The 23,184-nt window shown below is 48.8% G+C and overlaps 2 protein-coding genes across 5 annotated transcripts in view; one reads left to right on the top strand and one right to left on the bottom strand.

Moving 5' to 3' along the window:
• The first annotated feature begins 2,499 nt into the window (after positions 1 to 2,499).
• On the top strand, positions 2,500 to 22,237 carry igf2bp3 (insulin-like growth factor 2 mRNA binding protein 3). 3 transcript variants are annotated; one of them, XM_076044061.1, is made up of 16 exons: positions 2,500 to 2,703; positions 3,766 to 3,826; positions 8,999 to 9,047; positions 11,886 to 11,937; positions 12,071 to 12,134; positions 13,324 to 13,602; positions 14,406 to 14,540; positions 14,955 to 15,077; positions 15,185 to 15,320; positions 15,725 to 15,853; positions 16,044 to 16,118; positions 17,242 to 17,361; positions 17,458 to 17,532; positions 17,808 to 17,939; positions 18,033 to 18,146; positions 18,590 to 22,237. In XM_076044061.1, exons 1-16 carry the CDS (start codon positions 2,529 to 2,531, stop codon positions 18,692 to 18,694), a joined length of 1,824 nt encoding a protein of 607 aa, XP_075900176.1. In that variant the 5' UTR covers positions 2,500 to 2,528; the 3' UTR covers positions 18,695 to 22,237. The 3 variants fall into 3 exon arrangements, with proteins under 3 accessions (XP_075900176.1, XP_075900177.1, XP_075900179.1); XM_076044062.1 differs by lacking the exon at positions 16,044 to 16,118; XM_076044064.1 differs by lacking the exons at positions 2,500 to 2,703; positions 3,766 to 3,826; positions 8,999 to 9,047 and adding an exon at positions 9,770 to 9,954.
• Positions 22,238 to 22,525: 288 nt separating this feature from the next.
• The window catches only part of gpnmb (glycoprotein (transmembrane) nmb), a 6,866-nt gene continuing 6,207 nt past the window's right edge, over positions 22,526 to 23,184 (bottom strand). For both annotated transcript variants that reach the window (XM_076044308.1, XM_076044309.1), the window contains exon 12: positions 22,526 to 23,004. In XM_076044308.1, coding sequence (XP_075900423.1) covers positions 22,851 to 23,004 — 154 coding nt within the window. In that variant the 3' untranslated portion in view covers positions 22,526 to 22,850. The remainder of the gene's footprint in view (positions 23,005 to 23,184) is intronic.

Genomic DNA, 23,184 nt, shown 5'->3' with positions numbered 1-23,184 from the left:
TTTGCTCACCTATGTCCAATTTCTCTTTCTTATGCTTCTTTTGTCTGTTTGTTTGTAAATTCTTTCGTTATGACTGACTCAGGGAGTCAGCCCCGTCGCCGCACTTCTGCACAAGTGGACCGTAAATTATTGTGCAGAGATTCGTGTTTGGATAGATACTTCCTAGCTTGACTTTGTTGTTTTCAGGCTTGATTTTTTTTGTTGTTGTTGTTGATGAGAACAGCGACTCAACTTTGAATTGAAGCAACTGGCGGTGTGCGAGCCTCCGCTAACACAGCTACACAGAGTTGCTCTGAGCACCAGTGAGTGAGTGAGTGAGTGAGTGAGGCCTGTGGTTGGCTGGTTTTATTTTGTAGACACCCCCCCCCTCCTGCACTTCCTGTCTTTGTCTGTCTGCTCCTTAGTCCTGACAAACAGAGCTGAACCAGAGCCAACTGAGCTGTCTGCTTCTCCTCTACCTCCTCTTCCACCTCCTCCACCTCCCCCGCTTCCTTCACCTTCCACCCTCCCACCTCTTCCTCCACCTCCCCTCTGCAGAACTTTGACCTTTAGCCTGTCGCTCCCTCTGCAGGGCGACACGCGCTCTGTGCGTGACTTCCGTTGCTCACTGTGGCCTATAGGAGACTAGACAAACCGACTGTGTGCCTGCAGGGAAAGCCCTGCCTCTCCCTCTCTCTCTCCCCTCCCCCCAGTAGGCTGAGGTATGGCAAAGAGAGAGAGGCGGAGAAAGAGAGAGAGCGAGAGGAACCACATGGCCTCCACGCTGGTCGTCACTTCCTGCTGTCTTAAAACACATCTTGACCCCCTTTCTAAGCACGTCCGTGCCTCGGGCTCCTCACCCTCCTCACCCAGGGGGAGGAGGGTGAGGCCACGGGGCCACTCATGCCCGGAACCCGGAACCTGGCTGCTGAGGGTTAGCGCTGCTCTGCGGCTGCCCGAGGAAGATGGACGACGCCATGTGGGAGAGGAAGGCAGTTACGTGTCAGTCCCACGCTGTGGGCGCGCACGCACACACGCACGTCTTCCACTCCCACTCCCACGCACTGGAGCGAGCGTGCCCGCGCACGCACAGGACACAAACTACTACTACTACTACACAGGGCTAGATGTTTATATGAATGGCCCTCATCTCCCCCTCCCCCTCCTCCTCGCCTCTCCCACCCACCGGGTCATCAGCATGGCAGAAAGAGAGAGAGAGAAAAAGCCACGCCCCCCACTCCCACGCCCCTCCCCTCCGCATACATCAGCCATGGGCGTGCGCACACACACACACACACACACACAAAAAAAGGGCCCCAGCCGGCCAATCAGAGCGTAGCATTCGCACCGAGGAAGCCGAGCGGCGGTGTTGATTCTGGAGCGGAGATAGATACTCCCGAGTTCTCACGGAATCCCTTTACACACAACATTGCTCTACAGTGCGCCCGCCCTCCCCCCACCCCCTCCCCCTCATCATCCCCATCCACCCACACCCCTCGAAACCCCTCTCCCCCCCTCCCTCTGTCCCCACCCCGGATTCCCGAGAATTTCTTTCTTTTTTTCTTTCCCCCCCCCCCCCTCCTCCTCCTCAATTCCAAACACTTAATTGAGCAATTGGGATCCTCACGTGTGGGCTGATTTGTAGTTTGAACACGTGGCTCATTCAAAAAGAAAAAAAAGAAAAGAAAAAAAATGGGGGCGGGGGGGGGGAAGAAACGCCGGCATAGCTGTGGATTCTCTCTCTCTCTCTCTCTCTCTCTACGCTCCCTCCCCCTCCTCCAACCATCACACCCCCTGCTCTCTCCACCCTCCCCCTCCCTCTCTCTCGTCCTCTTCTTCTTCTTCTTCTTATTCCGGGCTGTGGACTCCGAGGCGTCCGCCACTTCTTTCACCGTGTGTCTCGCGCTCTGTCTCTTCTACGGCAGCGGCTCTCTTTTTTGTCGCTCGGGGAGGAACACGCGCAAAGTAGTTTCTCCTCCTCGTGTGTGTGTGCGCGCGCGGTTCATTTTATTTTATTTTTAAAAAAATTATTTTTAAATACAGAGATATATATATATATATATACATATATATTCCTTCCGCGGCTCATCCCGTCAACCCACGAGCCTCCTTCCTGCACCGTCTTTTGGAGCGTCCAGATGAATAATTGAGCGGCTTTCTTCTTCTTCCTCTTCTTCCTCTTTCTTCCCTTTAATTTTTATTTCTCGCGCGCCCCGGAGACGGAGACGAGCGACGGGGAGCAGGAGCGAGCGAGCGCGCGCGCCGGGGCTGCGAGAGGAGGAGGCACAGCCACAGTTGAAAATCCATCTGTGACCGAGGGGGAGCACGCCACGGCTACTCCAAACAAACACACACACTCACTCGCACACACACACACACTCGGACGCACACTCTCGGATACGCACACATCTGCGCCCTCAGGACTGTGGCACCCCCCTCCCAACCCCGCCACCCTCGTCTCTCTCTCTCTCTCTCTCTCTCTCTCACACACACACACACACACACACACACACACACACACACACACCCGTTGATATATTTTTTTGGCCATGAATAAGCTGTACATCGGGAACGTGAGCGCCGAGGCCACCGAGGAGGACTTGGAAAGTATCTTCGAGCAGTGGAAGATCCCGCACAGCGGCTCGTTCCTGCTCAAAACCGGCTATGCGTTCGTGGACTGCCCGGACGAGAAGACTGCCATGAAGGCCATCGACGTGCTGTCAGGTGAGGACGCAGCTTGTTGTTTTTTTTTCTGTTTTTTTGTTTTTTTACTTTAATTAAAATATGAAATATCTTTGATGGAACACATCCACTACCACCACTACTACTGCTACCAGAAGTAGTAGTTCGGTCGCTGCTGCTGCTGATTAAAGGGCGGTGTGGTCGTGCAGGGTCGGGGGGAGGCTCCCTTGCTCAACACAACCTTTGCTTGGCCTTTTGACACCCCGGGGTTCACACTAATGGCCGTCGGCCTCTCTGTGTCTTTTGTGTATAGAGATGTTGATTTAGTTATTTTATTTTATTTTATTTTATTTTTAAAGGTGTGTAAGAGCCAAAAACACCCGCGAGTGTAAAACGGCAGCGGCTGCTGCGTCCGTGAAGTGAGTGCAGCTCACACGCTCGGGCCAGAGCATGTGTACATATATTTATATAAGTGTGTGTGTGTGTGTGTGTGTGTGTGTGTTTTGCGTCGTCGTCCATCTATTCTCCATGAGTTAAAGTTGCACCCCGGGGTGCTGCTGTAGCTGCTGCAGCCGGGGAGCCATGTTTTGTGACGCCAGGTGCTTCTAATGTGTTGCTCAAATGTAGGCCAAGCAACACACACGAGGCAGAGATGTGCAGATTCAAACCAACGACTGTTGAGCTCTGGAGAGGCTACATGTGCGTCAACTTTAAATTCATCAGCAGAAAAACACACACACACACACACACACACACACCGACAGTCAGCAGCCCACCGTGCTGCTGACTGTTTCTCCACGTTATCGACGTGACAACGAAAGTGCACCGTGGTTTTGTTTTTTGTTTTTTAAGAAATAAAAACAAAAAACAAAAGAAATGCACGCGCTGCTTTCTGTCTCAGGCGCCAATTGAGCGGCGAGTTGAATAAATCTTTACATTTTAAAAGAAGTAGAAGAAGGAAACGAGGTTGGACGGCGTGAGGCCTGCTCCGCTCTAGCTGCTCTGTCGAGAGGTCAAAGGATAGCAGCAGTTAAACCTCGGCGCTCACTTCGTCCCTTTAACGTGTTGTTGTTTTCTTATTTTTCTTATTTTTTTTTTTTGCAGGAAAAGTTGAACTTCACGGGAAAGTTCTGCAAGTGGAGCACTCGGTACCGAAACGTCAGAGGTACGTCTGCTTTCTTTCTTTTTTTTTCTTTTTTGAAAATTAATTAATGATTTTATTTGAAATTGCTGCTGCTGCTGCTGCTTCTTCATCAACTCGTGTTGTGAACAATTTGAATTAGTGCACGCTATGTCGTTGGTCACTGTGGGAACTTTTGCGTAAATGGCGACTCGGCTTTTTTTTTTCTCTTATTTTATTTTAAATAGTACGATACATATATAGATATATACACGCAATAGTGGTGCTGCGGGGTCATATGAAAGGGGCGTCAGGAGCGGAGCCTGCTGCTGCTCCAGCTCCTCGCCATGTTGCCTGTTGGCTCGAGCTGCGCACGCTCAGCTGCACGCGCTTGTAGATATGTCGTCGCTCGTTCCGTTTTTGTTGTTGTTACTTTGTATGACTTGTTGTGTTGGGGCTCTGTGTGGGGGTGGGTGGGTGGAGGTGAGCGGGCCTGCTGGTGGTGCTAGTGGTGGCGGCGTCCATTTGAGGAGGATGTGGTCGTCATTGTGCCTCCACTTCCGCCTGGCGCGAGATGGAGCCCAGGAGGGGTGTTTTTTTTGGGGTGGGTGGGGGGGTGGACACGGGGTTCACATCAAAACATGAATGCACCCGCCACCTAGTCCGAGGGTCACACCCGCGGGAACTAAAAATAAATAAATAAATGGCAATTATCTGCAACAAACGGCATGGAGCGTCTTCGTTGGGCGTGTGCGCTTTTTGCGCAGAGGGCGTAAAAACGCTGAAATCCTGCCGTTTCTATGCATCGCGCTCGTGTCCGTTTGGCTGCCCGGTTGATTCGGGGTTGACGGTTCATTTTTTCCCCTCAGTTATTTTATTTTATTTTTTTTAATAATTATGATTCGACGTGCTGTGGCCATGTGTCCGTCACGCGGACGCCTCGCTCCCAGTTTAGACGTGAAACGGCCCAGTGTTTTTTTTTCTGGTTGTTTGTTTTTGGGTGGGGGTGGGTTGGGGTGGGGTGAGTGTATTGGGCGTGCACGCGCCACGACCTGTGACTTGCGCCCCGCGTGTTTTCTGGAGTTTCTGTGCCGCTGACGTGGAGCCTCGAGGGCACATCTTACTTCCGCATTTTAATTTTTTTTTTTTTTTTTTTAATTGATTAACTTATTCAATCGTCACCTGGTTGGTTGGATGGATGAATGAACCACATGGGCGACATCCATCAGAACACAGAGTGAAACGCTAATGACGAAAAAAAATTCGATTGTGTCCTGATGTGGGTGACGTTGTAGGAGTGGAGCTTCAGCTGTAGACTGCCCCTCCCCCCTTCCGCCTCCTCCTCAATCTCCTCCTTCTTCTTCTAGTCTTTCCAACATGGTGGTCAATGGCAACACTTGTCTGGCTGGGGGAAGGGGGCGACGGGGGAGGGGCTTCCCCCTGCATTCCAGCCTGCGAAAATCAACCAAGGGAGGCTCTGCCAATCAGTGCAGCTCTAACCTTTGACCCCGGTAGGGCAGGCAGGGGAAGTGGGGCCGTTGGTTTGAGTCGGTCTGTCCGTCGTGGACGGACCTACAGTGGTCGTGGACGGCGGCGGCAACGAGTCGGTTGACGTTTCCTGGAGGGAGCGGAGAGAGAGAGGGAAAAAAACGGAGAAGCAAGCTGATTGTCGAAGCAGAATTCACCTCGTGTCGCGTTCAGGAGCTCGTGTGGAAATGTCACGCCCACCCCCGCCCCACCACCACCCTCCCACGGACGCCCTTTGATTCTTTTAATATTCGCTTATTGTTTTCAACTGCAGAGTTTCAATTTATTTATTTATTTTTTCATTATTTGAGTCTGACTTTTTTTCAACAAAAAACTGCTCATTTAATCTGACATTTCAAAGATGACACCAACAAAGCCGTAACGTGTGTGTGTGTGTGTGTGTGTGTGTGTGTGTGTGTGTGTGTGTGTGTGTGTGTGTGTGTGTGTGTGTGTGTGTGTGTGTGTGTGTGTGTGTGTGTGTGTGTGTGTGTGTGCGCAGAGAAAGATATAGATTATTTTTTAGTCTCAGAAATACATTTTTTAAAATTCCCAGAATGATTATTTTATGTTGGCAGAAAAATGGCAGTTTTATCGCATCTATATTTATTTATTTATTCATTCATTCATTCATTCATTTTTTTTGACAAAAGTTTAATTCATTTAGGAAGTGGTCCAAGTTAAATTAATTCATGCCAGTAAAATTAATGTAAATAGTTACTCTCATAGTGATACTAATGTCAGAATTAAGCTTTTTTTTAAAAATAATAATAATTATTTTTATAATACTTTTATAATTATTTATATAATAAAAAAAATCACTGTGAAGTTACTACACTCTGATTTTAAGATTTATAATATATAGTATTTATGTTATCCACTTCCTAGATCTTCCATTTTAAAAAATAAAAAACAAAACAGGAAATTCAACCAAAAAAAAACCCAGGCCGTCCTCTTGTGGGCTGAAAAAACAGAAAATGGCGTCACTGGAATGAGGGTGTGTGTTGAACTGCCATTGGCTGGGATTTTTAAAAAATCCTTTTATTTCACAATGTATGGAGAGAAGCAGCTGTTTCTCAGCCGGAATTCATTCAAAGTTTAAAATAAAACAAAAGGCACCAAATAAAAAAATTTAACCTCATAACTGGCGGTGCTTCTTCAATTTCTTTTCTGCTGATGAATTCGAGTGACGGCGCGGCGACTCTGATTTCTTGCTGCAAAGAATTGTGGGTCATGGGGTCACTGTGGGGCCCCCTCTGCAACAGGGGAAAAAAAGAAAAGACGACGGTGTGTGTACGATGTAAACGTGTGGAGGTGGAGACTCGGTATTACCCAGAATGCAAAGCTCTGCTCATTCTCCCTTAGTCCCCTTTGAACGTGAATTAGATACGTGTGTGTGTGTGTGTGCGTGCGTGCGTGTGTCATCTGCAACATAACAGTTGCTCATAGCTAAAAGAGAAACCTTTGAATTTCTTTATAGGACTTCCAAACTGGTAAATCCAGACATGAATGCAGTGTGTCTCTGTGTGTGTGTGTGTGTTTGTGAGTGTGTGTGTGTGTATGCGCACACACTCTCACACACCCACTGGTGTGCTGATGGCGGCCCGAGCCGGCTGTCCTGTGGAACATGGGTCCATTTTTAAAAGTAAATACGGAGCCTCCCCCTCTTCTTCCTCCTCCTCGTGGTCACATGACGGGCTGTCCCCTCCCGCCCCTCCCCCGGTCACTCTCAAGCCCCTCCACCCTACTTTTAACCCCCCTCGCGCTACATGTTCCCGTGGTTGGACTGGTTGGGTGTCCATGGTAACGGGGCCCCACCCCCACCGGGACAGCCAGGGCCTCGTTACCCTCCACTGAAGCCCCCCCAACCCCCGCCCAAATCAAAGGCTGGGACTTGGGAATGTATACTAGCCCCTCCCCCAGCCAAACCCTGGCTGACTTCTGTGTGTGTGTGTGTCTATAGGTTAATCCGAGTGGAAGTGCCTGGTGCTCTTTTGCAGATTTCGCCAGCCCGTTCCCACTGCACTGCAGTGCAGTGCAGAGCCTGGCCGGGCTGTTAGCGTAGCGTAGCTTCCTTGTTGATTTGTTTCATTTTATTTGTTTGTTTTTGATGGGGGAGAAAATAAAATAAAAGACTGGCTTGGAGGCAAGCAGTGGGTTCAATCACTGCAGCAAACCAGGGCGGGGGGGGATTCCAACCTCGACGTTGTTGCGGGTTCCAGTGTTTAGTGTGTTGAGTGTGTGTGAATTATTATTTTTTTGGTTCATCATTTAATTTCTGGGTTTATGTGAATGATTTAAACTGTATATTTATCAGCAGAACAACACAGGGTGTGAAGGTTAGCTAGCTAGTTTAGCTTCCAGGCTGCTTGCCTTTTAATGCCCTTTAAAGTCCCATCAAAAAGCCTTCAGATATGCAGCTCCCTGGTCATGGAGAAACCAGTTCTATTGGGCATTGTACTTGTGTTTGAATTTTATTTTTTTTTAACTACTGAAACATTTTAAATTATTTTGACCGGTCACGTGTTCTTGTGTTAATGTTGGAAGTAGTTTGTGCTCCTACCTATAGTGTGTGACTGCTGTTGTGGTGTTTTATGTATTGCTGTAACCTTGTTTTTGCTGCCCTCTTGGTCAGGTCGCTCAATGAGGTCTTTTTACCTGGTTAAATAAAGAAGATTGATTGATCGATCAAATCAGCAGCAGCTTTTGATCGATAGATAGGAAAATGGATACTTTATTGATCTTGAGAAATTTGCGTCATGCTTTCTTCTGGTCGCTGAGCTAACCTTCTCATTGTGGAGTGAGAATTGGAATTAGAAAAGGAAACAGGAAATGTTTACAAGTTGTTGGGTTTTTTTTTTACGCTTTTTGTATCTCTCTAATTTATTTTTATGGTGGCAGATATTATTAATTTGGACAAATTTTAGCCGTCTGCCGGGCACTTCCTGTTCCTGTGTCCGACACTTCCTGTGTGTTCGGAACCTGTTGGGGGACTTTGGAAAGTGGCCTCGGCATGCAGCAGGAGGACGCACACACACACACACACACACACACACACACACACACACACACACTGGTGTGGCGGATGAATCGGAGACATCTGTCCTGCTTGTTGGTCAGTGATGGAGCACAGCAACGCCATTGTGGGGGTCCCTGAACGCAACGTGCATGCTGAGGTGTTTTTAAAAAAAAAAACAACTTTTCTGGCTGACTAGCGTGACTCAGCTAGCGGCTAGCAGCGAGATTCCCGTTGGGAAGAGCCACGCTTCTGTGATTCCTTGCTAGTTACACACACACACACACACACACACACTGGGTGAGGCTGTGTGTAGTTTCTGCTGGTTATGGTGATTATGCTGCTGCTGCTCATTTTTGACCGTCAGTCACGTGGTAGACGTGGTGTAGCAGCATCTTCTGGTTTGTCTCTCGCCTCTTTTTAACGACTTCCTGCTGATTCCGGCCAGGATGGCACTGGACTGGACAGGAAGGGGCGTGGCCTTTTAATCCTCTATCCAATTTTGACTTTGACTCTGAGTGCCAGTCACAGGCCTCAGTCCATCAGCAGGCCTGGAACACCTGGAACGTCCTGCTGGAGGATCCACTGGTCCTCATGACGCAGGTTAACTGGGATTGTTGCAGTCAGATTAATTTCGCTCTCTCTCTCACTCTCTCTTCATCTATTTCCTCCTCCAGGAGCTGCAAGCTGCAGATCAGGAACATCCCGCCTCACATGCAGTGGGAGGTGAGTCGCTCGCACGCTACGCCACTAACAGAGGGTCTCCTGGGGGGGGGGGGGGAGCAGGGGCTGGGCATTGGTCATTTGGGCGGAGCCTAGACAGGATCATGGCTGTCATGTGACCCGCGCTGGGTTCCCAGCGAACCCTGTTAGCATCTCTGCTGGATTCAGGCACTTATTGGTCCTCCTGGAGGAGGGCAGGGGGGGTCTTCCTGCTGCCCGACGTTGGGGTCATGACTCGATTGTTTGGAGAAGTTTTTATTTCCTCTCTCTTTCTCTCTGTCTCTGCCGCCTTGACGGTCGCTGAGCTGTGACTCACAGAACACCAGTTAACGATTAAAAAAAAAAAAGAGGAATTGAAATTTCCAAAGCAGCTGCTGCGAAATTCACTGGTGGAAATCTGGTGTTTCGGGCTGAATTGTATTTATTTTATGTAGTTATTTAATTAAAATTTAAAAAAATTGAGCTGTTAATTTGCCGTGATATGATTCTTGGGGCTGGATGAATGCAGACGGGATCAAACAATGTGTCTGTCTTCTTGTCACCCAGTCGCTCAGCTGTCCGTCGGTCCGTCTGCGCTGCTGCTGAGCTGATTTTTTTTTTTTTTTTATTAAAGTACGGAATAATTCCAAGTCCAAGGACTTGATGGTGTTTTTTATTTTATTTTTTTGAAAATATGCAAACCTCCTTGCAGAGACCTGGTTAGTTCAAGAATATAATTGAAATGACCTCAAGCCGAAAAACGACAACAATAAAAGCCTGAATTTTTCAATTTTATTAAGAACTTAATGTCTGAGTTTGTTCCTGGAGGAGACGGAAGTGCCTGATCGGAGAGAGGACTTGCTGATTCAAAGCGGGAATGAGGGTGGGAGCTGAGCGTCAGTCGGCCGCTCCGATTCGCTGGGAGTCACAGGTGTTTTTTTTTCTTTCTAACTGGCTCTGACTGGTCGGCGGTGTTTCTGCTGCTGCAGATGTTTACTGTCGACCATCTCAGCTGAAACACTTTCAAGGCCGCCTGCTGCTGCTTGCTGTTTTTTTTTTCTTTTTCTCCCCCTTTGTTGTTGGTGGTGGTGGGAGAGGGTGATAGAGTGATAGAGAGGGAGTGGGAGTGTTTTTCACTCTGCAGGTGATATGTGTAAAAAAGAAAAAAAAAAACAACTCCCGCTGGTGACATAGAATCACACTTTTATTTTATTTTTCTCTCCTCTGCACTGATTCCGTGTTTAACTCCTCCTTCCACCTGAAAGAACCTCCAGAACCTTTGACCAGATGGTCCCCATTCTCTTCCTCTGCTGCTGATTAGCTTCCCTAGCGTGTGTGAAAATTAATATTATTAGAAATTATAACATTGCTCCTTCTTTTTTCCTCTCCTCTGTGAGCTCAGACTGGTTCAGAATTTTATTTTCTCTTTATTTTAAAAGCCCACGTACTTGGGGAGTAAAGTGTACAGCGACACTGTGATTGTGAAGCTGCTGCTGCTGCTGCTGCTGCTGCTGCTGCTGCTCGTCCTCGACCTCCACTGAATCCCAGTGATCAAATGGCCCCAGACTTGCTCAGCGTGTCGTAATGGTGGAGCGGCTCTGCCCACGCACACACGCACGGCCCTCTGCTGCTGCTGCTGCTGCTGCTGCTCCTCCTCTTCCTCCTCCACCACGTGTGTTGCTAGCACGGAGCTGTGGAGCAGCAGAAGGTGACCTGAAGACCCTGGTCCAGGGTGGACCAGCTCCAAGGCCTTGTTTGACTTTGACCAGGTGGAGAAGATGGTTGTGTTGCTCTGTAGTAGCGGCAGTAGTAGTAGCAGCAGTAATGGCAGCAGCTCAGCGGTGCTCAGGCTGTGAGTGGGTGGGAAGGAAGAAGGCCGGGGGGGGGGAGAGAAGGGGGGAAGGGGGGGCCTTCCTCCATGTGCACTGATTCACAGAATGTGTAGCATGAGCTCCCTCCGTCCCTCCCTCCCTCTCGGCTTCCTGCTGGAATGCGCTCCGCCCTTTTCCAGAGTGTCCGTAGCTCCTCATTGGCGGGTGGAGCGGGGAGGTGGGGGGGTGGGGGGGTGGATGGGTGAGCAGCTCGCCCAGTCACCGCTGGCCAATGAAGCGGCAGGACCTGGCCGTGGTTGGTTGTTGCAATGAAAGGGGCGGGGCCGCCTGCTTGCCTGCCATTGGCTGAGAGGTGGGGGTTGAGCGCCTCAGTGTCGGGGGTGGGCGTGGCCTCGCCCGGCCGGCCGAGCCGCAGCTCCTTCGGTCACTCACCTGTGATCAGCCCCGGGTCTGTCAGTGGAATCAGTGATTCAGTGAATCAGTGAATCATTAGGCCCGGCTGTGTTGCTGTGAGTGTGAGGGAATGTTTTTAACAGGGTGTTTGTTGCTGATGTAGGGGGAAAAAAAATTCTCAGTTGCTTTTCTCCCATTGGTCCGTCAGCGGCAGTGAACTGCTGCCTTCAATCCACCAGTGACGGAAATGACTGTTTCTTTTCTTTCATTATTCCCAGTGAATTCACACCAGCTAAAAATGACTTCTTCTGAATGATGGTCCACCTGAGCCACTGGCACTGAAGCCTTGAAACTGTAAAACTAATTTGGTTTGATTTGTTTGCTTTGCATTTTTAAAGAAATTTACGCCGGAATTCTAAGCAGCGCTGGTTCTTCCTGGATACATGATCAGTGCTGAACTCTTGAATTGTGTGTGTGTGTGTGTGTGTGTGTGTGTGTGTGTGTGTGTGTGTGTGTGTGTGTGTGTGTGTGTGTGTGTGTGTGTGTGTGTGTGTGTCTAACTCCCTGGTGATGGCCCCCTATGGACCTCCAGCTGGTTCCTGGTTGAGTTCCTCACCATGTGTGTCGTGTCTCTCAGGTTCTGGACGGGATGTTGGCTCAGTACGGCACCGTGGAGAGCTGTGAACAAGGTCAGCACACACACACACACACACACACACACTACTCTTTGTGGTCCAGCGGTACAATTTGAAGGGTGAACCAGTCGGTGTTTGTCTGTGTGTGACTTCACCATCTCCACCTGCTCTGCTCCTTCTCCTCCAGTGAACACTGAGACAGAAACTGCAGTCGTCAACGTTCGATATGCAGCCAAGGACCAGGCTAGACTGTGAGTGTACACACACACACACACACACGCTCCTTCCTGCTCCCCAAATTCAGTCTGTTAGTGTCTATATCAGGGGTCGGCAACCTTCACCGGGTGACTGAGACCCGAGGCTGTGGGGATTTTTTGCAACGGTCTTTCTTGGCGCAAGTCCGGGGAGAAAGCCAACGCGAATGTTGTTTGACAGCAATAAAAAAATAAAGTATTCCGTTGAAAATGAAACGGCCGGTGAATGATGTTTGCACCGAGGTTGCAATATCTGACGATCGACATTGCAAAATGCAGCAGGGTTGCTGGAGCACAATTTACGCTTCTGACTCATCAGGTGCCGCATTTCTGGTCGTTTTTTTTTTTTTGCGCCTGCATATCGTTGGCGCAAAAGCCTGTGTGGACACGACGTAAAGATGGCGGAGACGGTGAGTGAGTAACTCGAAGCCGAAGTTCGGCTTTGTCATCTACCCACACCGTCTTTTTCCGTGCGTTCTTTGCTGCCTTCGCCGTGCTATGTCGGCGAGCTGCTGCTTCTGTAAATACACGGGGCTCCAGGTCTTCTTCTTCTTCTTCTTCTTCCGCCTTCAGGGAGTAAAACCACAGCGCCACATAAGGGCTGGTGGAAGTACTTTCCAGCGTTTCCATGTACCTGTGGATATTTTTGGAGACGGCTTTGTGTAATCTTTTTTGTTTGTTTCAATGTTTCAAACGCTTTTCTTAACACGCACGTTAATTTTAATTTTAATTTTATTTTTTAAGTTTTTTTTGTATAAAGTCCTCCATGTAAACGGGGACATAATTATGGCTAAAATGTATTTCCATGTTTTACATTTTTTTCATTGCTAAAGGGAGCCACTGCAGAGGCGCAGAAGCCGCAGGTTGCTGACCCCTGACCTATATACAAGTTAAAGGGCTTTAATTAGCCATCTGGCACCCCCTGCTGGTTAGGATTCCCTAAGACTGAATTGACAAGCGTAGCCAAATTTTTACATTTTTTGGGGGGGGGCTGAACTTATTTTTAGCAAATGAAAGTCATCTGTTGCCCCCTTGAGGTCTGATAGTGGAATCCCATTTTATATATATATATAATTTTTTATTTATTTATATCAACTCTGAGGACGTGATGAGCAGAAAAAAAGTTTCCAGTTTCCATCGCAGCCGTCTCGGTCTTGCTGACTCTTCCCTCTCCCCCCCCCCCCAGAGCCATGGAGAAGCTGAACGCCTCGGTGATGGAGAACTACACCCTCAAGGTGACCTACATCCCGGACGAGACTGCCGCCCCTGAGGGTCCGTCGCCCGTCGGCCGGAGGGGCTACAACAGCCGCGGGCCACCCCGGGCCGGCTCGCCCGGCCTGGGCGCACGGCCCAAGGCCCAGTCCGACATCCCTCTGCGCATCCTGGTGCCCACGCAGTTCGTGGGCGCCATCATCGGCAAGGAGGGCGCCACCATCAGGAACATCACCAAGCAGACGCACTCAAAGTAGGTGGAGCTCTGCAGACTGCTCAGTTCATTCATTCGTTTGTTTATTTATTTATTTATTTATTAAATCTTAGTTGTGAATTTTGGGTCCAATTTTCCAGACCCACAAATCTGCAGCCTGACCTGACATTTAGACATAGTTACACATTCAAACAAACACATTCAATGGCCATGAAACTGGTTCTGAAGCAGCTTGTTTTTTGAGGCAATTGGGCTGTAGCGCCTCCGAGAGGGCAGTAACTGGAGGCGGAGCTCTGCGCAGTGTGTTCGCAGTCTGTAAAAGCACTCGTTTGTTACCTTTAACGCTTGTTTAACGTTCAGTCTGTCTAAAGAAAATCTACAGGTGTATCAGCAGACTGTGTTTCCCTGATGAACCTTTCTAAAAACACAAAGTGATTGTTTTATCCACTTATTTCTCAAACACCTAAATGATCATTATTCACCGTTGAAGGCGGGAGCGCCTGTCAGAAGGTGGCAGCCATGTTGATTCGCTCGTCCAATCACAAGTTGTTATTTAGATGGTGAAATGCATTGAAAGGGCTCAACCAATAAGAATGCCTTTATCTATGCCACGCACGGGGAATTTGCACAGTTAAATTGGCATTTGCAGTGCAAAGGGAAAAATTAAATGGAGTGAATTAAAATAAATAAAGGTGGAGGGAGGGGCTGAGGGTTTTTGCGGGTGTTACCCAGTCCGAGGCAGAGTAATAAAGAAATGTTGCTGCTGAGAGGAGGAGGAGGGGGAGGGGGAGGCAAAGTGGCTCCCGGAGCTAACAGACACGCTTCTGTTGCGCCTCCTCCAGGATCGACATCCACCGGAAGGAGAATGCAGGTGCGGCAGAGAAGCCCATCACCATCCACTCCACCCCGGAGGGCTGCTCCGAGGCCTGCACCACCATCATGGACATCATGCAGAAGGAGGCCGTCGACACCAAGTTGTGAGTTTAACACGCGTGATTCTTTTTGTTGGTTTGTTTGTGACGTCATAGTTTGCGACACCCTTGTCTCACCCTGTCTCACTCTCTCTGACCCTCTCTCACCCTGTCTCACCTTGCCTTACCCTCACCCTGTCTTACTCTCTCGCACTCCATCTTTCTCTCTCACTCCGTCTTACTCTCTTACCCTATCACCCCCCCTCTTACCTCATCTTACTCTCACCCCGTCTTACTCTCTATCACTCCTGTCTAACTCTCTCTCACCCTATCTTTCTCTCTAACCCTCTCTCACCCTGTCTAACCCCGTCTAACCCACTCTCACCCCATCCTTCTCTCTCACCCTTTCTAACTCTCTATCACTCCTGTCTAACTCTCTCTCACCCCGTCACTCCCTCTCCCACCCTCCGTCACCCTCAGCACTGAGGAGATCCCACTCAAGATCCTGGCACACAACTACTACGTGGGCCGAGTCATCGGGAAGGAGGGGCGCAACCTGAAGAAGATTGAGCAGGACACGGAGACCAAGATCACCATCTCACCGTAAGGAGGCGGAGCTCCTGCTGCTGCTGCTGTGATCTCCAGCCTGGTTCTCACCTCTCCTCCTCCTCTTCCTCCCCCACCACCTTCTGCTTTTCCTCCTCCTCCAGCTTGCAGGACCTGACCCTGTACAACCCCGAGCGGACCATCACAATAAAGGGCACCATCGAGGCCTGCGGTCTGGCCGAGAAGGAGGTGATGAAGAAGATCAGGGAGTCGCACGAGAGTGACATGGCCGCCATGAACGTGAGGAATTTTTCCTTCTTCTCTTCAGTGAATTATTTTTTTTGCGTTGCAGGTTTTTTTTTTTCCTTGAAAAATGCTGAAGGTAGATTTGCCTGTTAGCTTGATTACACAATTCAGCAGGAAGCGCCGCTGTCGACGCTGTCTAACAAGTTATTTTGACCAATTTTTTTTTGTCACCAGAAAAAAACAAATGGGAAATGTGGCCTTGGTTTGTTTTTTGTTTTTTAACCAAGTCTCCCATAATTCTCACTCTCAAGTACAATTCCAGTCATTTTTTTGCTCTTTTGTTGTGACAATTTCCAGGCATTGTAGTAAGAAAAAAGACCGCCTGATATAAAGAAAAAGCTCTGTTTTCTTCTTTTCTCAAAATCACCTTTTCACTTTCCTCTCCTCTTTCCCTGCAGCTGCAGTCCAACCTGATTCCAGGACTCAACCTCAACGCTCTGGGCCTCTTCCCCAGCGGACCCCCAGGGATGGGCCCCTCCATGCCCAGCATGTCCCCTCCTGGAGCCTATGGAGGCTCTCCGTTTGGCGTGAGTCCCTCCCCCATTCCGCACCTCCCATTTGGACAGGAAGTAGAGCCCACCATTAGGAACTCCCGCCGCCCTTACTGGCTGTGTTTTATTTTTTTAGCACTTTTTTTTATTTATTTATTTATTTTTTACTTTTGGCCGGTGGAACCTCCAGAGGTCTTGAGCTCTGCTCTCTCTTCTCCCCCTCCAGTGTCCTTACGGGCTCGAGGGTCCGTTCGGGGCCCCTGTGCCGCCGCCGTCGTCGGTGAGCAGCCAGTTCCTCGCCGTAAGCCCCGCTCCCACTCACCGCCGTCCCAGAGTGCTTTGCACGGCTTGTGGCTGCTCGCTGTGGGGTTAGAACAGGCCCCGCCAGGCCTTCAACATAGCCGCTCCCCAGTCATTTGAATGGAGTTGCTCTGCCAGTCGCAGATGCCGAACAAGTTTTTGGGCCCATTTCCGCCGGCGCTACTCGGCACAGTTTGATAAATGTGTGATGTATAAATGTACAAATCATTTTAAAAATGGCTGTTTTAGTTTTGTTGAAAGACTCCCACTCGTCTTTCATTAAAACTCTTAGCCAATCAGCATCCTGCCCTGTGCTACCGCGCCAGTAGTGTACCTGGTCGGCCCCCTTGGAACCTCAAGGGAGCAGGGACCCAAATGGTAACGGTTGGAACCGCGTAGGCGCCAGTGGAAATGCCTGTAAGCCGAGCCGAGGTGCGCCCGTGGAAACAGGCCCTTAGACTTTCGCAGTAGCACTTCCCATCGCGCCTTTACAACTCCCATGATGCATCAGGAGGCCGAGACACAGCAGCAGCAACGGACGACGGCGTGACGTCCTGCTGGGGATATAAAACTCTTTTCTGCTGATTTTCTGGCATTTATAATACATTTTTTGAAAGACTAAAAGACCATGACTGAAAAAAATTGCAATAGAAAGATTGGTGATGAACTGCGTTTCAGGTCAAAGGTCATCCTGTCAGCTATTTTAGAGGAGTTTCTTTTTGTATTGCGGTCTACTGGGTGGAAAGTGTTTTTTGGGCCCAGTGGGATTTCTTTGCTGCAGTACTCTGAGTAGCCACTGGAGAAAAATCTGGTATCCAGTTCTTGTAATACATCCATGAGTTGGAAAGAGACAGCTGAAGAGAAAGGAGTGGGGCTGCTTTTTGTTCTTGGCCATCCCTGAGCTGTGAGGAAAACTGCTGGGTTTCTTTTTGTTTCTTTTTGCACCTGATGGAAAAAAAAGTTTTCCACCATTAAAAAGACTCCAACCTACTTCCTGCAGCACAGCGGCACCCTGAACTGTGACATCATCACTGCAGTGTTGCGGGGCAGATGACGATCCTCCGCTGCTTTGTTGCCCGACTCGGACGCTAACGCTAACGCTAACCCGCCGTGTGTCCCAACAGGGGCCACAGCAGTCGGAGACGGTGCACCTCTTCATCCCGGCGCTGGCCGTCGGCGCCATCATCGGGAAGCAGGGTCAGAACATCAAGCAGCTGTCGCGCTTCGCCGGAGCCTCCATCAAGGTGGGCGGAGCCGCAGAGGCCAATGGCCGCAACGTCAGTTGCTGTTGCTGATCTTGCTAAGCGCTGCGTGTTGTGTGTACCCCCCTCCCCCTTCAGATTGCTCCAGCTGAAGGAGTGGATCCAAAACAGAGGATGGTCATCATCGCCGGACCGCCGGAGGCTCAGTTCAAGGTGACCTTCCTGCGAAAGTAGCATCAGGGGGAACTTGTCAAGAACTTGTCAAGCTAGTCTGCTGGCTCCTCTGTGGGAAGACACAGTAGAACGGTTCCTGGTTCTACAGTGGACTTGTTCTTGGTCCCTGGTTCCTCGGTGGACCAGTTCCTGGTTCCATAGTGGACAGATTCCTGGTTCAACAGTGGACTTGTTCTTGGTCCCTGGTTCCTCGGTGGACCGCTTCCTGGTTCCTGCACCCTTAATAACCCCCCTGCCCCCATCTGCCCCTGCAGGCTCAGTGTCGAATCTTCGGCAAACTGAAGGAGGAGAACTTCTTCGGGCCGAAGGAAGAGGTGAAGCTGGAGGCTCACATCAAGGTTCCCTCCTTTGCTGCGGGCAGAGTCATCGGGAAGGGCGGGAAGACGGTGAGCCGGGGGTCGAGGCAGAGCCCGGGCGGGTCGTGTCCCTCGGGGGTCTTGACTGGAACTTGACTGTGGTCTCCACGGTTCCTCCTGCAGGTCAACGAGCTGCAGAACCTGTCATGTGCGGACGTGGTGGTGCCGCGGGACCAGACGCCTGACGAGAACGACCAGGTCATCGTGAAGATCAGTGGCCACTTCTTCGCGTGTCAGGTGGGAGACTCTCCTTTTTAATTGAGGGTTGAAAAGGCCACTGAGGTTGCAGGTCCGACTCACTGAGCCGCCTTGAAAAGCTCCATTCAGAATTGTCTGCAGAAGAGGCAAAACTACAGCCATGGCTGAGCTGTGACAGGAACAGGGTGGTGGTGGTGGAGGAGGAGGTGGTGATGATGATGATGACTGGGGTGACGGTGGTGATGAATGTGGTGGTGGTGGTGATGATGCCACTGTTAGATTTTTTGAAATGACTCCTTTGTTTTTCTCCACCGACAGTGGAACTGCACTGGAATGTTCAACTGTGTTATCCAAAGCATGTATTGCCACCTAGTGTCCTTAAATTCTGATAAGAAAAATCAAACAGAATTGACAGGAAAATATCAATTTCATTTTTAATATCAAATTTGATGGTAATAAGAGAATATCTTGGTCTCCTCCAGCTGGCCCAGAGGAAGATCCAGGAGATCCTGGCCCAGGTCCAGAGGCAGCAGCAGACTAAGCCGTCGTCGGGCTCCCAGACTCCGCTGCCAGCTCGCAGGAAGTGACGCAGTGGCGCCACCTGGAGCCAGCGGCGAGCGGGCGAGTCTGTCGGAGGACTCGACCGACTGACTAACTGACTGACGGGCGGCGGCGGCGGCGCTCGGGCGTTCAGGAGGAGGAAGAAGAACACAAGACGAGAGGAGTCTCTGGGTTTTTGGTGTTTCTCCTTTCTGAAAAAAAAAAGGAAAGCTGCATCTCAGGGGGTCAAAGGTCGTGGGAACCTTAACCTAAACATCCTGCCCTCTGGTGGCCGAGTTGAGACCGTCCGCCTGTGGACGCCAACCCCTCCCTCCCCCCAAGCTCCGCACCCCCCTCTCTTTTAGAATGTACTGCCGAGGGCTCCCAGCGAGCGCGCACACACACACACACACACACACACACACACCTCTTCCTCACCACGTGGGTGTGTCCTCTTTTTATTTTACACTAAAAAAAAAAAAACCCCAGACGAAGGAGCCCCTCCCCCCTCCGCCCTCCTTTCTGTCACTTCCTCAGTGTGGAAACTTTGAGACGTTTCGGTTTGATTTGACGTTTTTAGTTATTGCCGTTTTGTTTTCCTTTTTTAATTCATTTTAATTTGAAGTTTTAGCCTTGAACTAGTGGAAGGTTTTTTTTTCTCTCTCATGACTTTTGTTTTGTGGGAAGGAGAATGAAGGCGTCGCTTAGCCAGGTCCCGTCCGGACCAGCAGAGTTTGTTTTTTTTTTTGTTTTTTTTCTTTAGGGAGGGCGGGGCTTATTGGCTCTGATTGAACAGGTGGGTGTGTCTAAAGACCCCACCTCACCCTCACCCATCCACCCCTCCTCCTCCTCGACAGGTGGCTTGTGTTGAGCGTCCTGCCGCCCCTCCCCCCCCTTTGTAAAAACCATAGTGGCATTTTTTTATAAATTTGGATGCATTTTTTTTTATAGATAGACCTATTGCGGATAAATAAATATATATATATATACGTATATAAATACATATATATATTTAGAGGCGAGGCAGCGCCGCGACTGATACTTTTGTGAGAAAAAAAATAACGAAAAGAAAAAAAACGGTGCTTAAGTGGCAGGCTGCCCAGGTCTAAAAGAAGAAAAAAAAAAGAATATGCATTTTTACGCAACTACCTCAGGATCTCGTACCTCAGAAGAGAGAAGAAAAAAAACGATTATAAATATATATATAAATATATATATATCTATATATATATATTAAAAAAAAAAGAAATGTTCCTTTTCTTTTTTCTTTTTCTTTTTTGCTTTTGTGGTATTTTGTATACTTTATAAAGCTGATAGTCTTTTTTGAACATTTTTATTTTTTTAAGAAAATGTTAAAAGAAAAACTGTTCGGTCGGTCGGCAGCCAACTGACCTTCTGCCTTCAACTCTGGTGCTTTAGGCGGTGGCGTTGGGCGGCTCACGTGCTTCAGCAACACCAACCCTGTACAGTCTGGTTGTACATAGTAGCCCCGCCCACCACCTCCTCGCCCCCTCACAATCCCCCACCCCACCACCACCTCCTCTTCCGCAGGTTCAAGAGTTAACGCCCCCCCCCTTCACCCCAGCTGGTGGCTGACAGGAATATTGCAAGAAAACAGTTTTGTTTTTTTTCTCCCCGGGGTCCTGCCCCCCCCACAGCCCCCGCCCCACCACAGCACCTGTGGCTCCGCCATCGTGGGCTCTTTAACGACTCCAGACGCGCTGACGACCGCAACCTGCAGCGACGACGCCGTGACTTTTTTTTTGGGGGGGGGGGTTTCATTATTGGTACTTTATTAAGTTTCATTTCTCCAAAAATCTTGGGGGAGCGCCGACCTGGTTGGGTCTGGTCGACGTGTTTTTTTTTTTTGGTGAGGGGGTGGGGGCGTTGCGGTGATCCGAACTTGTTTTTTTTTTTAAGTTAATTTTTGGTTTTCGATTGAGCCAGTTTCTACGGCCTCGGCCCCCCCGAGCCTCAGCCCCCGCTGTTCCCTGCATGCTGACAGAGAGAGAAGGCAGAGATGGACCTGAATATCCTCTTCTTTTTTTTTTTACTTTCTTCTGACTTTTTTTTGTTGTTGTTGTTTTGCGCGACAGGAAACCTGAATTCAGCAGTTTAAGAAAAAAAAGAAAAAAAAGCTCTTCTCTCTCACTCACCAATCCACCGGGACTTTTTCCTTTTCGTTCATGCAGGGAAGAAATAAAAACAACAACAATATTCTGAAAGGAACCCCCCCACAAAACCCCCACCCCCTGCGACTTGATAACTGTGTGTGTGTGTGGTGGGAGGGGGCTGTTGTTCAAGAGGACGTTATGAAATGGCTTATTTTCCTTTTTTTTCTCTTTTTTTTTTTTTTTTTTGTCTCTTCATGCCGAATGTAAATACTGTTGATTGTGGTCAAAGTTGCTCGAGTGTATCATTGCTTCCTACAGTAGAACGCAGTCTACCTCAGCTGAGGGGGGCAGCGGCATGGCACCGGGGCGCCCCTCCTCCCCCACTGAGTGCCAGCGTGCACCGATACCTCAGTACCCCCCCCCCGATCCCCCCCAACCTCCTCCCGCAACAACCACCTCCTCCGTGAGCTCGGCGACCCCCCCACCCCGGAACCTGGCGCTCACGCTCGAAGCGATTAAAGCCCCTCGCTTGACCCCGCCCACTCTTCCCGCCGCCCCCGCCCTGCCGATCACCCCCCTCCACCCCCCCGCAGTTTGTTTTGATCTACCTCTTTAGAGATGTATTTGAAGTAGAGGCATACTTTTATTTGTTAGAATTTAGCCCCTCCCCTTCACTTTTAATGCCCCTCCCTCCTGATATTGAAAACATAGAAAAAAATGAGAAAAAAAAATCATGTACCGTCTAGAATTAAGAGAATAAGAAGGAAAAGTGATCCAAAAGTTTTCTTTTTTGCCAGTGTTTATGAGTCTAATCTGAATTGATCTCCAAACGATGATTCTTTAATCTTTTCTGCTCTCTGATTTTTTTGTTTTTTTTCTGTGGTGTGGCTTCTGTGTTTTTGAACCTTTTTTTTTTTTTGCTTGGGGTTTTTTTCTTTTCTGTTTGTGGAAGAAAATGTCAAATCACACATTTGATTCTTATTTTATTTTATTTTTTTTTTGCATTTCAATAGTTGAATAAGGAAAAGTGTTTAAAGATTTAAACAAAAAAAATGGCGCCGGCCTTTTCATTTTGTTTTTTTTTCGTTTCTGATTTCTTAAACTTTAGAACAGCGACAAGTCCTGGACTTTTCTTTTACCCCCTCGTCTTTCACAGATGCTGCACACACTCGCTAACTTGGTAGCTGGTTATTATTTTCCTCTGTTAGCATTTCTTGGCTGTGTTAATGTGGAACATCCTCCTGGTTTGAGACAGATTGTGAAGGACTGGCTCTCCTGATTTTCCTGCTATCATATTTTTGTTTGTTTTGTTTTTGCCGGGGAAAGATGATCTCATGACGTCAGCATGATATATTCCCTCCCCCATGCCCCGCCCCACCTCCCCTCTCTGCAACCATGCTTGTGCCCCTTCACACACAGCTCCACTTGTCAAATGCCTCTGAATAAAAAAAAATAAATAAAAAATAAATAAATTGCTTTTGTGTCCCGTTTATTTCAATCATTTGTTGTTCAGTAACTGGGGGAATAAATGTGTGTGTCTGTGCGTGTGTGTGTACTTGTGACTGTCTGGCTCTGTGAACGTCAATGATCTCCAAAGGTCTTTGAAGTTCAAAATCTTCAAAATCTACTTCTACTCCACAAAATATGTGCTAAAATGCCTAGTTTGTGACGTCCCAAAGGGCACAGTATCCCTCCCAGGCTATTATTTGATAGTTAATCATATGCAAAGTGTGTTTCTTCCAGTCACACAGCAGACGGCGCAGCTGTTAGTTCACACCTTTATTAAAAATCTCAGATTAGTTGCTAAAGATAAAAAAAAAAGTGCTGTTTTTTTTCATTTTTGTATTTGTCAGGTCAGCTGTGAAGAATCAGACTCTCAACAGCATGTTTAGTCAAAGCCTCCAATCACATACCGCACTCCCCCCTCCCCAAAGCAAACACAAACCTCTCACAAACGGTATTAATACAATGTATCGCGTTCATATAATTCTCTGCATATTTTATTTTATTATCTTTAATTTCATTCATCTTGACTTCCTCTCCAGTACATCGCACCATCGGGCTCCTCCGTACTTTCGCCGCATGCCGCCTACAGGGGGCGTCTCTCGATCAGCAGATGATCTCTCTCCTCATTGGACGGGAAGAAGGCGTTCTGCAAGTGGAGGAAGCGTCCGGCCACGCCCCCCTGGCAGCAGGAGTTGCCCCGCAGGGGTCCGCGGACCGGGCGGTAGACCTTGTAGCGCCTGGTGGCGGCGGGGAGAAAGGTGAAGCTAGGTAAGTAAAGTCTGGCCCTCTAGTGGCCCTCTATGGTATTTCAGCATTCTGAGAAAATTTCCCTGATAAGCGTGCAAAAAAAATGTATTTATTTATTTATTTATTAATAACACATAACAAATTTAAAAAATCCTAAAAAATTTCAAGCA

The sequence above is a fragment of the Nelusetta ayraudi genome, unplaced genomic scaffold, assembly GCF_046127955.1.
Source record: "Nelusetta ayraudi isolate G7.1 ecotype Tasmania unplaced genomic scaffold, CSIRO-AGI_Nayr_v1 ptg000079l, whole genome shotgun sequence".
Classification (NCBI taxonomy): Eukaryota; Metazoa; Chordata; class Actinopteri; order Tetraodontiformes; family Monacanthidae; genus Nelusetta; species Nelusetta ayraudi.
The sequence above is the reverse complement of the archived record's forward strand: the minus strand, read 5'-3'. Positions and strand labels throughout refer to the sequence as shown.